This window comes from Lethenteron reissneri, chromosome 65 (genome assembly GCF_015708825.2).
Source record: "Lethenteron reissneri isolate LAM-NWPU_2019-01 chromosome 65, ASM1570882v1, whole genome shotgun sequence".
NCBI classification, from domain to species: Eukaryota; Metazoa; Chordata; class Hyperoartia; order Petromyzontiformes; family Petromyzontidae; genus Lethenteron; species Lethenteron reissneri.
Window position 1 is genome coordinate 11,680,731 of NC_083843.1, and position 13,144 is coordinate 11,693,874.

A 13,144-nucleotide genomic window follows, 5' to 3' on the forward strand; every position below is an offset into this window, starting at 1 on the left:
GTAGTGGTGTTGTTGGTGGTGGTAGTGGTGTTGGTGGTGGTAGTGGTGTTGTTGGTAGTGTTAGTCGTGGCGGTGGTAGTGGTGGTGTTAGTGGTGGTGCAAGCTTTTATTTCGCTGGAGACATCCAACATCAACCCAAATGGATGATGAATGAATGCATTTCATTATCCAGGGTTCAACGAGACGCTTCGATCAGACTTTCCACAAGTGGAAAATCGATTCTGAAAGTGCCATGGTTGCGTTAACACCTGTATGCGCAAACACTTAGGGCTTTCGTAACTTTCAGTGCCTCAATGGGGAAATGTCTTCCTGCACCACGAGCATCGACCGGGAAATAACTGAGAGACTTGGAAAAGCAAACGGTTCAATGTAGGCCTTTTTTATTGGTGAATTTTACACAGCCAACGAAGCACTTTCCTTTAGAACACTTCATCAACATCACCAAATTAAAAAAAGGGGTGCTGCGAAACGCCGCTCTAGCTCTCGGTAGCAACGGCGGTCATCTTGGTGTAGGTGAGCCCCTTGTAGATGCCGCTCAGGGGAGCGTCAAGGGATGCGCCATTCACGCAGGTGATGCGCAGCAGGGCCGTGTACGGAAGGTCGATGTCGGCGCGCCCGATGTTGGCGACCACGGTGACGGTCTTGTGCGTCGGGACAGTGACGGGGAACGTGAGCGTTTCCGTCTTCTCCTCGGACTCCTCCACCGCGTGCGTGCTCTCACTGCCCACGGTGAAGCTGAATCCGGTCTCCACCTCCATGACCTCGGGGATGCCGGCCTTCACCGACAGGCTGAAGGTGGACTCGATCTTGTTGGTGGTGGACCACGATGACTTTTTAATGATCTTCTTGGAGCTCTCGAATTTGTACGATTGCACGATGCTGGTGTCGTTCTTGTACTCCATTTCTTTGATCTCCTCCATCTGCACGTTGGGCAGAATTTGGTGTATGGTCGGGTACTTCATGTCCTGGATCACCGACGACTTTATGGCATTGATGAAGAGGAAGCCCATGGAGTCGATGTCGGACCCCCCTCGGCCCTGAACACCCAAGCAGATGCCAGAGCCCACGTCGATCTTGTACTCGGTCTTGAGCCCCCAGTCCGTCATCTTGGCAAAGAACTCGCGGCTTCGGCTCGTTATGAACTTGATGGCACCCAGGCGAGTGCCGGCTCCGTTGCCCCACAGCGAGAGGCTCTTGATGAACTCGCCCGACTCGAATTCGAACTCCTTAGCGGAGGAGTCCATGGCGCCGAATGTCTCCCTGCGCCCGTCCGTCAGCCACACCTGCACGCCCCTCACCTGCCATCCCCCAACGCTCACAGAGAGCTTCTGCAGCGTCGCCGCATTCTCCTGCCCGTTGAACGAGAACGCGTTTCCACCTTGGCCGCCAATGATGTGAAGTGTGGTCGGGTACACCATGGTTTCGACCTGAGAGCGAGACAGAAGCAATGGGGAGAGTGTGGTGCCACAACGACGGGGCCGCTCTGCCGAACCAGGGAGCCGCCCGGCTTCCCCCACCGCACTGCCCCCCATCACCCGCCCCACATAAGCACACACCCGCACGCATTCCCCCCCCCCATAGAGCTGGAAGGGAAGGTCACCTGATCGACCGGTTTTTATCCGAGAGACCCTTATCGGGATTAATTCTCACGGTTTCCGGCGATCAGGGAATTGGATGACCTCCCCGTGCTACGTGGCACCGCGGCGCTGCGGCCGGCCTTAATATGGTAGGTCGTGGCGTGGGGCATTCGGCCACCGCGGTTGAGGCGCATTTCCCCCCACACACACTCCCACGGGTCGACGGGGCGAGCAGGGGAGGCACGGGACAGCATGAATAGCGGGGTCACAGGGGCTGTTGCGCATAGTCATGGAGGGTTGGGATAATTGCGCTTGAGCGCGCAGGCCCCATTGTTAGGGAGGGTAAGGGATTAAGTAGGATTTACGCCTTGCACGCGGCACACTGATTAGCATATCAACAGCACCCAGAACCGCCGTGCGCGTGCCAGAGGATCGCGAGCCCATTGTTTAGCGCAGCATCCCCTTGAAGGTAGGGAGGATAAATAGAGGGGCGCAGAGGGAAAATAGCTCCCTTCTCTCCAGGCCAGCGGACCAGCAGGACTTCCAGCCAGCGACCCGGACGTCCGTGCGACGCATCGAGGTACGCTGTTAGCGCAGAGAGCAGCGAACCTCCGCGGGCACCAAGCAGTGAGTAAGAAGGGGAATTAGAATCATAGCCGATAAATAGGGAATAGGTACAGGTTTAGTGGAATAGGCCAGCCTCGTCGACTCACTGATTCAACATCAATTCGCAGGTGGCATATAATAAATCATTAATAGCGAAGCGTGGTCTCGCGTGATCTTGTCGTGCAGTGTGAGCGTGTGGGTGCGCTGTGTGCACAGTGGTTCGCCACGTGAGTGAGCGCTGCGCGGAGCTGAGCGCGCGGGTTGCGTGTGGGAACGCGTGTGGTACTGTGTGTGCGTAAGCTCGCGGCGTGCGTAATAGGCGTACCCCAGGTGCGCGATCATAACGCAAGCGGCCAGCAGACGGCGAGCGCTGCGCAGAGCGGCGCAAGAGTGGGTGTCGCGTGTGTTCACTCCGTGTGTGATACAGGTGCGCGATCATAACTTGCGTAGTTGGTGTGGAGTTGGAGTGCACGGAGCGGCGTGTGTGTGTGTGCATACGTTCGTTACATGTCGGACACGGATGCGCATTGGTAACGTGCCGCACAGGGCTATACTGCGAGCACGGCGTTTGATTGACGATGATGTGCGCACGTATGCTCGCAGCGTGGGAGCGCGGCGCGAGGCTGTAACCGTAGTGGCGTCGCATTCGAATGCCGGCAAAACCGTAGCGAGTAATAGGGAGGTGGGGTAACTTAAACGGAATAGGGGATGCAGGCGGGAGGGACCCCGGGGGCCAACGGCCCCCACAAATTGGTGTCGGAAGCGGTACGGACCCCCGCGTTACCTCACGCTAAAATAAGACTAATATTTACCGGCCGGGGGGCCCCTTCGTGGAAGGCATTCGCCCGCAATCTCTTAGGGGCCAAGGAAATTAATGGATGGACGGACGCGCAGGCAGTACGTCAACTTAATATGAATCTTGATGGGCGGGCAGCCGATTTTGTAGAAGCGTTACCCGCGAGCGCACAGACACAGCTAGAGGAGTTGATGCACCGACTCGATCAGCGCTTTGGCACGCGTGACGAGGAGGAAGCAAAATCGGCCTTAGAGGCGCGCCGGCGCCAACCTGGCGAAGATCTACGTGATTACGCCGAGGATGTGCGCGAGTTGATAAAGATCGCACGCCCGGGGTACGCAACTGATGTTATTGAGGAACTGGCCGCCGAGAAAATCCAGCGGTACCTGTCTCGCACGGCGTGGTGGCAGCCAGACATGAGCTGCCCACGTCTTCCCTTTAACACCCTTGTCGAGCGCGCACGTAAGTGTGAAAGAATTCACAGCGAACGCGCGCAGCTCCGGGGGCTGGGACGAGAGCGCGCCATTGCGAGCCTGCTCTCGGAAGACGAGGAGGAGGAACAGGAGCTCGCGAGGAAGGTAAGGGGCCGGGAAAGAGAGCCTCCAGTGTCCCGCGAGACAACCCCGGGATGGGTTGCCGGTATACAAACGGGTATAAAGGATGTCTCCGGCCAGGTAAACCAGGTACGCGAGGACGCAAATAAAAATATGAAGACCATCCAGTCTGAGATGGGTGAGCTACACTCCACAGTAGGGGGGCTGGCCGGGAAGGTATCCCAATTAGAGTCCGAGTTGGAACAACTGCGTACAGGGAGAGGGAGCGGGCAGGGGACCCGCTACGGAGCCGCCACCCCTTCCCGGGCATGTTATATGTGCGATCGCCGAGGGCATCTAGTGAGGGACTGTCCTCAGGTCGCCCGAGCTAGACAAGAGCTAAGGTCAAACACTAAGGCCCCCCTAGAGAGGGGACCACCGGGGGGTGAAATCGACGTAGCCCCGACACAAACAAGCTGTGAGAATAATGGCGAGCGAGTGATCTCCACACAGGTTCCAGCAACAACGCCCACAGAAACGGTGACTCCTGGCGACTGGCTGCGGGAGCTGGTGGCGGGGATCACGGGGGCCACGTCGCTGGTGGAAGGGGAGGTAAACGGAGTGCGTACCCGAATCCTGCTGGACACGGGGGCGGTGGCCTCGCTCGTGAGCGCAGCGCACTGCAGCGCGATCGGGGTCGACGTGCGTCACCTGCAGGCACCGGACCGCGCGCTGCACACGGCGAGCGGAGCCGGAATGGGGCTGCTGGGAAGAGCCACCCTAGAGGTCCGCATAGGCAGCCAGGTGTGCACGCAGGAGTTCTACGTGTCGAGTGCGTTGTGTCACGAGTGTATCGCAGGCACCGACCTCCTGGAACGGTTGGGACTCAACGTGCAACCCCGCCAGCGATGCGCCACCATGGAGAGCAACGGCGAGCGGATACCGTTCCTGGGACGAGAACCAACGCGCCGCCGCTTTGCACCTGTGGCCGCTATCCTGGCGACGGCAGTCACCATCGGCCCGCTCACCGAGATGCTGGTGCCGGTGGCAACATCCCCCACCGACCCCGCGCTCCGACCATCAGGGGAGGTAATGCTAACTCCTCACCCGGAGTTGGCAAAACGGTATGGGGTTGTGGGATCCGCCACGTTGGTAAACGCAGATGGGGACCGATTGTTTATGCGGATGTTTAACCCCCACAATACCCCCGCGATACTGCGACGGCGCACCCCGATAGCCACAGTACACCCCCTGCACGCACGCCACTCTAACGACTCGGTGTTCGCACTCTGGGCTGAGGACCCCGGTCGTCCTGAGGGTGAGCAGGACCTGGCCTGGCGAGTCGGCCCGACTCCCCGAGCCGAGGTCGTTCCCCTGCTCGATGCGTTACATGTACCATGGGCGGACTTACCTAAGGGAGAGGCCGATCGGCTGCGCGAGTTACTGCGGGAGTATGCCGACGTGTTCAGCGAACACGACTCGGACGTGGGTCGGACCGACCTTGTTAAGCATCAAATTGACACCGGTGCAGCCCGACCCATCAAACTCCCTGCGTACCGAGTGGGCGCACCCGAACGCGCCCAAATCAAAGAGGCAGTTGGGGACATGCTTCGCGATAACATAATTCAGCCCTCGGCGAGCCCCTGGTCAGCCCCGGTGGTACTAGTAACGAAAAAGGATGGGTCAACCCGGTTCTGCGTCGATTACCGTAAACTAAACGCAGTCACGCTCGGCGATGCCTTCCCCATACCTCGCATCGACGACACCTTCGACAGTCTCGCAGGAGCGCGGTATTTTTCCACCCTCGATCTGGCATCCGGTTACTGGCAGGTGGAGATGACGGAGGAGGATCGGCCAAAAACAGCATTCACCACCCCGATGGGCCTGTTTGAGTTTCGAGTGTTGCCGTTCGGACTCACCAATGCGCCCGCGACGTTCCAGCGGCTGATGGAGTTGGTGATGCGGGGCTTGCAATGGGAACAGTGCCTGATTTACTTGGACGATGTGATAGTGTTCAGTAGATCTTTGTCTGAGCATTGGTCCAGGCTTCGAGAGGTGTTCCAGCGACTGCGAGCGGCTCATCTCAAGCTCAAGCCACGTAAGTGTTACATCGCACAACGCGAGGTGGGGTACCTCGGGCATCGCGTCAGCGAGGCAGGCGTGCACACCGATCCGGAGAAGGTGCGCGCCGTAGTGGAGTGGCCACGGCCAAGGAATCTGACGGAGATCAGATCATTTTTGGGGCTTGCCACCTATTATCGTCGATTTGTAAAGGGATTCAGCGAGATTGCACGCCCCCTCACCCAACTCACTTCCCCTAAGCACCCCTATCAGTGGACGGGGGCCTGCCAGACGGCCTTCACCACTCTCAAAGACCACCTCACCCACGCCCCCACCCTTGCTTTCCCCGATTTTACCACCGATTTTATTTTGGACACCGACGCCTGCAGCAGCGGGCTGGGCGCGGTGTTGTCACAGGTACAGGATGGGACGGAACGAGTCATCGCGTACGCCAGCCGGACCTTGAGTGGGGCCGAGCTGAACTATTGCGTGACCCGCCAAGAGTTGTACGCCGTGATTTTCGCATGTAAGCAGTTCCGGCCGTATTTGTACGGCAGGAGATGTCGCGTACGCACTGACCATTATGCTCTGCAGTTTCTTCTTACATTCAAGGAGCCGCGGGGGCAGATGGCCCGGTGGTTGGCGCAGTTGCAGGAGTACAACCTGCAAATCGAGTATCGGGCTGGCCGGACGCATGCAAACGCGGACGCCTTGTCGAGGCGACCCACGGTGTACGCCGAGACGAGGGCGGAGGAGGCCTGCCCGTGTTTCACGGGGGGACGCTGCCGGCAGGCAACGGACCCCCGAGAGGCCGCGGCCACTGACCCCCCCCCAGCGAGGGAGAGTGCAGTGTGCGCCACAGAAACCCTCACAGGTGGCACTGAGGATCCCGTCGACCGCCCGGCAAGCGCGGGACCCGCGGCTCGGGACCCGATCGGACGGATCCAGGAGGACGTCGGCTGCGCCTTCCCGGGCCTAAACGACGAGCAGCTGAGACAGACCCAGCAGCGAGATCCGGATCTGGCGGCAGTGGAGGCGGCACTGCGGGAGGAAAAGAGCGCCCTACCAGGGCCCTGGAGCGGTTTGTATGCCCGGTTGTGTGTGCGGAACGGAGTGGTACGGGAGTTAACCGAGGCCGGCCAGCCGGGGTGCATCTGTGTTCCTGCCCAGGTGCGACCCCAGCTGCTACGGCTGGTGCATGACCACCCACTCGGGGGCCACGATGGGGAACGACGCACTCGAGAGACCCTGCGTCGCCAGTATCTCTGGCCCAAATTGGCACAAGATGTGGCCGCCTGGGTGCAGGGCTGCCGGGCCTGTCAGCAGTGTGGGCAAAAGCCGGCGAGGTACCAGGTACCCCTGAGGCCGTTCCGAGTCAGTCGGACGAATCAGTTGGTCGGAATCGACCTGCAGGGGCCCTTTCCACGATCCCACCGGGGCAACCGATATATTCTCGTAGCGGTGGAATACTTCACCCGCTACCCCGTGGCGGTGGCTATCCCGGATAAAACAGCCCTTGTAGTGGCCCGGGCCTTCGTGGAAAACTACGTACTTAAGTGCGGGATCCCCGAACGAGTCATTACCGACCAGGGTAGTGAATTCGAGGCCGAACTATTTCAGGCGCTGTGCCGAGAGTTCGGGATCCAGAAGGACCGAACCACGGCGTATCACCCCCAGGCGAACGGGATGGTAGAGAGGATGAACCAGACTCTGGCCGGGAAGCTTAAACGCATGGCGGCCGCGAATCAACAGGACTGGGACGAACACCTTCCCTATGCCCTGTTCGCCTACACCACCGCCGTTCACACCTCTACAGGACAGACCCCGTTCCTAATGATGTTTGGTCGCGAGTCTCGCCTGCCCGCAGATCTGCTGTTCGGTGTTCCTCCGCCGCAACGGGAGGAAGGGAGCCACCCCGTGGAGCACTTGCTGGAGACCCTGCGAGGGGCCAGGGGCCGAGCCGGCCCGCACGGAGAGGCCGCGCACCAGCGGCAAGAGCAGGGCGCCCGACCCCGTATGGAGCCCCCCTTCTACACTGCGGGCTCCGAGGTGTGGCTGTACACTCCCCGCGTCGGTGCCGGACAGGTGGGGAAGCTGACCACCTACTGGCGAGGACCCTGGATTGTGAGACGGCAGATCTCACCATGGACGGTGCTGATTCAGGGAGGAGAGAGGGGCCGGGAGATGGTGGTCAACATCCGCCGACTGAAGCCGTGGCGAGCAGCCCCCGAGGGGGGGAGCCCCGCCGTCCAAGTACCCCGAAACCCCGGGGTCCCCCCACCCCCCGTGCCCGGGGGCCTCGCGCAGTACATGGGCCCCACGGAGCCCCGGGCTCCGAGGGGCCCCGGGCGGGGCCGGGGGCGACGAGGACGGCGACCCTTAAACCCCACCGCCTCTGAGTTTGTTCCCCAGCCCGCAGGTGCCAGAGGCCGAGGGGAGCCGTTGGAATGGAGGAGGAGACCACCGCCGGAGCCCCAGGAGACGGAGCCGCCACCCCCGAGGCCAGCCACAAGGGCCGGGCGAATCCCGCGGACCCCGCGGCGATACCTCGTGGGGGCAACCCAGGCGAGGTGCTCCAGTCAACCCGGGACGGGGACTGGCACCCCGGGGGGCTATGTGGTGCCACAACGACGGGGCCGCTCTGCCGAACCAGGGAGCCGCCCGGCTTCCCCCACCGCACTGCCCCCCATCACCCGCCCCACATAAGCACACACCCGCACGCATTCCCCCCCCCCATAGAGCTGGAAGGGAAGGTCACCTGATCGACCGGTTTTTATCCGAGAGACCCTTATCGGGATTAATTCTCACGGTTTCCGGCGATCAGGGAATTGGATGACCTCCCCGTGCTACGTGGCACCGCGGCGCTGCGGCCGGCCTTAATATGGTAGGTCGTGGCGTGGGGCATTCGGCCACCGCGGTTGAGGCGCATTTCCCCCCACACACACTCCCACGGGTCGACGGGGCGAGCAGGGGAGGCACGGGACAGCATGAATAGCGGGGTCACAGGGGCTGTTGCGCATAGTCATGGAGGGTTGGGATAATTGCGCTTGAGCGCGCAGGCCCCATTGTTAGGGAGGGTAAGGGATTAAGTAGGATTTACGCCTTGCACGCGGCACACTGATTAGCATATCAACAGCACCCAGAACCGCCGTGCGCGTGCCAGAGGATCGCGAGCCCATTGTTTAGCGCAGCATCCCCTTGAAGGTAGGGAGGATAAATAGAGGGGCGCAGAGGGAAAATAGCTCCCTTCTCTCCAGGCCAGCGGACCAGCAGGACTTGCAGCCAGCGACCCGGACGTCCGTGCGACGCATCGAGGTACGCTGTTAGCGCAGAGAGCAGCGAACCTCCGCGGGCACCAAGCAGTGAGTAAGAAGGGGAATTAGAATCATAGCCGATAAATAGGGAATAGGTACAGGTTTAGTGGAATAGGCCAGCCTCGTCGACTCACTGATTCAACATCAATTCGCAGGTGGCATATAATAAATCATTAATAGCGAAGCGTGGTCTCGCGTGATCTTGTCGTGCAGTGTGAGCGTGTGGGTGCGCTGTGTGCACAGTGGTTCGCCACGTGAGTGAGCGCTGCGCGGAGCTGAGCGCGCGGGTTGCGTGTGGGAACGCGTGTGGTACTGTGTGTGCGTAAGCTCGCGGCGTGCGTAATAGGCGTACCCCAGGTGCGCGATCATAACGCAAGCGGCCAGCAGACGGCGAGCGCTGCGCAGAGCGGCGCAAGAGTGGGTGTCGCGTGTGTTCACTCCGTGTGTGATACAGGTGCGCGATCATAACTTGCGTAGTTGGTGTGGAGTTGGAGTGCACGGAGCGGCGTGTGTGTGTGTGCATACGTTCGTTACATGTCGGACACGGATGCGCATTGGTAACGTGCCGCACAGGGCTATACTGCGAGCACGGCGTTTGATTGACGATGATGTGCGCACGTATGCTCGCAGCGTGGGAGCGCGGCGCGAGGCTGTAACCGTAGTGGCGTCGCATTCGAATGCCGGCAAAACCGTAGCGAGTAATAGGGAGGTGGGGTAACTTAAACGGAATAGGGGATGCAGGCGGGAGGGACCCCGGGGGCCAACGGCCCCCACAAGAGCATGCCACGCGTGTTTTAAAGCCTCGTCTCTTGCGGCTGCCATCTTATCATTTGAACGCATCGCTGCCGTTCACCGTTGACTGTAGTTGTAGCGTGACATTCTTACTCTTTGGTTCTTTCGGTAAAGTCACGTAAGTGAAATATAGTTTTTAAATCCTTTATATTAAGTTCGCATGCTTGCGTGCTTGCTTGCTTGCTTACGGCCGTGCAAATCTTTCGGTCGTTTTTTAACCCACTTCCCGTGATCCAATCGAGCTGACATTTTTCACACAGACTCGTTGTGCCAGACAATTAATGTTACACTTTTTAGGCAAAAAAAAATTATTTTACATATATTCAAATAGAACTCATTCTTGGCTTTGGTTGAACGTCACAGTGTAAGAGCCCAGAGCGTAACCCCTCCACAGGCCGTGGCGGAGTAGCGCAGTTGGTAGCGCCCTCGCTTCCCATGCCAAAGGTCGCGGGATCGATCCCCGCGTCCTCCACAAGCGAATATATTTTAAATCCTTTATATTAAGTTCGCTGCCACGCATATAAAGGATTTATAGTGTAAAACTTTGTTTTTACGGGTTATACTTGTTTTATATCACGACGTTTCGATTGCAACACAAGCAATCATCAGGTGTGAAAACCACAGCAAGAAAATGTTTACTGAAGTGGGACATTCTTGTTTTTATTTTGAACCTCGAAGTAATTAAAAAGTGCCCAGAGTTTGTGTTTATCTGAAGGTCCAGCCAAACGTGATATCAATTCATCCAGACATCATTTGAGAGCGCCAAATTGAATGCGACAGCTGTCTATTGGGAAATGCATCGCTCATCGTGGACGGCTGCGGTTTTCATAACTTTATTGCCAAGCATGGGCAAATAGCCAAACCTCGTGCCAACATTCTTACGAAAGGCGTCAACCACCTTAGATTGCGCCAGTTTTTTGTTCGTGGCAAAAATAATCACGGCACAACACGCACGCGTCTACACACGCACCGATTGTAGCCACCGCAATTAACAGTCACCTGCTTACGGTCTTGGGGACTGCAGGTGTCTAACCATTACTGCAGCCTTGCACCCCACCCCCGCCCCCCCCATTGGTTCTTAATCGCTTAAACAATTTTTTATAATAGTAATAGGTTTTTACCCTTTCAACTGGTACAAAAACTGACACCTTTATACAAGCCATCATGTTTGCAATAACCACAACACAATCAGTCAAAATGCAAACAAAAAGAAACAACTCTGATGATGATAATGATATGCACTGTCCTTGAAGTTGATTGGTCCACACCCGAGACAGCTTTTCTTAGAGCCTAGTCTCCATTGTTGTTGGACCAGATGACGCCAAAAGGCGTACAACTCAAAGACAGCGCACTATCAGAGTATTGAGAGCTCGGGGTAAGCAAAATATAGTAATAGGTTTTTACCCTTTCAACTGGTACATTGGGTTTGATTAAACAAAGTAGTTGTACTTACGCGCCCGTGCCTAATTTTCATTTTCGATTACTTACCTTCTAAAAAAAACCTGCCCATGTCTCCTCGCCCCCCCCACCCCCAGACAGGGCACCTCCAGCACCCCAGGATAAGAAGAAGAACCACTGACCCAGTCCCTGCCACCCACCCCCCATGACCCACACGGCTACAGGAGGCCATCATCCAGCAGTGGCAATACAAGGAGAGCTGATGCACGTTCTCGCGTTGCATAGCAACCGACCGCATCGTGAACGCAATCACAAAAAAAGTTTGTATTCTCGACAACGACAGTAAATTATCACTGGTCAACACACTTTTTCTGGCATAAGGTATTCCAACGGTGTTAATGTAATTTTGGGGTGCTGATTCCAAATCTGGCATCAGTTTTTGTCTATCACATCAGGTTTTTGAGATATCAAATATTGCATTTTTAATAAAAACTGCAGAAGAAAAATATTAAATAAATGTGGATATCTACATAAAATTATATTATAAACACACTATCCTAAAAATACAGCACCATATTTTAACACTAAAGCAGTCACTGACTCGCAACAACTTGCAATCGTAAGTGACAGAGTTAATTTCGGGTAAAATCAATGAAAATGGGGTATACCGATAGCATAAAAATTATGTGATAGAGCAAATCTCAAGATCAGATTTGGAATCAGCACCCTGAAATTAGTCTAAAACAGCTGCAAAAGTCCAGGCCAGAAAAAAATGTGTTTTTTTGTTGACCAGTGAAATCACTGAAACCCTGTCGCCGAGCCAGAGGCGACGACTGGGGATAAATCACGAGGATTGATCGGAGCGGCGAGCTCTGGGGCAAAATCTATCGTGGGCGAAAGAAACTCACCCCCTCCCCCCTGCATCCCCCCCCCCCCCCAATTAATGGCAAAAAATATTCGCGAATGCGTAGGGTATGGTCTCAATTGGGGGGGGGGGGGTGGGCATAAATCTGAAACCCTCCAGAAATCCCTTTCCAGCGTAAGGACCCCACCCGCCATCCCACCCCCAGCCAACTCACCACTCACGTGAAAGATGTCGACTCCGCGAAAAGCAGATGTCCATGTGCCAGTCGCTCCCTCCTTTATATGGCAGAGCCAGCTTCTCCCGCCGCGTGACGTAACAATGAGAGCCGCGTTGTTGGCGTTGCGCACCTACTCCTCATCCTGCCAACTTCGCCTCACCCAGGAGGCCAATCGTCATGAGTCACCGCAAGACGCTGCCAGAGGTTCGCTTCGCTGCTGTGGGGCGAACGAGAGCGCGCCCCCCCCCCCCCCCTCGTGAATGCGTGGGGTGGGTGATTAGTGGGAGGTGGTCCGCGAGAGTTCACTGGGGTTTGTCGATGCAAATGGAAGAAAAAAATGTCCTTTTTTTTTAACGAAAAAAGATTATTAAAAAAATTACGGGCTTTCGCAACCAACATTTTCCATCACGGTGGTTTTTTTGCTTTATGGGTTAGATCGCGTGAATATTAATGTGCCATCATTAGACCCGCCACCATTGCTAACCACCTGACGCAGTCAATTAGTAAATGGGTTGTCACTTAGCACAAAATGCGTACAATTAGTGACTACATCAGCCTGCTCAACCTGTTTGTTTGTCGTGCAGCAGAGTAAAACACAAACAAATTCCTGGCAAAGTTGCACGAAGAAGCTGGTTGCTGTTATCCATTGTGGAGGTTTTTTTTGCGGATAGATCGCATAAACATGAATGTGGTGCCGTTAAACCCGCCACCACCAGACGACACGGCCAATCATTAAGGGGTTTGACACGTGAACAAAACGTGCCAATTCGTAACTTGTATGACGCTAGTCAAAATTACCGGCCAAACTTCACGGCACTCGAATTGTCAATATTGTAGTGGGTTTACTCTCTGAAACAAACCAGTGAGTGCTGATCTCATAACGAATTGGCACCACATTTTGTGCGGAAGATGTTGTTGCGTTGCTCAAGAACACCGCTTTACGGGAACATAAAATTGCGTTATGATGAATAAATTAAATATAATA

General features: G+C 56.5%; 1 protein-coding gene across 1 annotated transcript; it reads right to left on the reverse strand.

Annotated features, from left to right (window-relative positions):
* Nucleotides 1-383: 383 nt before the first annotated feature.
* LOC133359392 (aerolysin-like protein) lies at nt 384-12,259 on the reverse strand. The gene is made up of 2 exons (XM_061577794.1): nt 12,157-12,259; nt 384-1,427 (listed from the first exon to the last, which is right to left on the reverse strand). Exon 2 carries the CDS (start codon nt 1,416-1,418, stop codon nt 477-479), a length of 942 nt encoding a protein of 313 aa, XP_061433778.1. The 5' UTR covers nt 1,419-1,427; nt 12,157-12,259; the 3' UTR covers nt 384-476.
* Nucleotides 12,260-13,144: the final 885 nt, after the last annotated feature.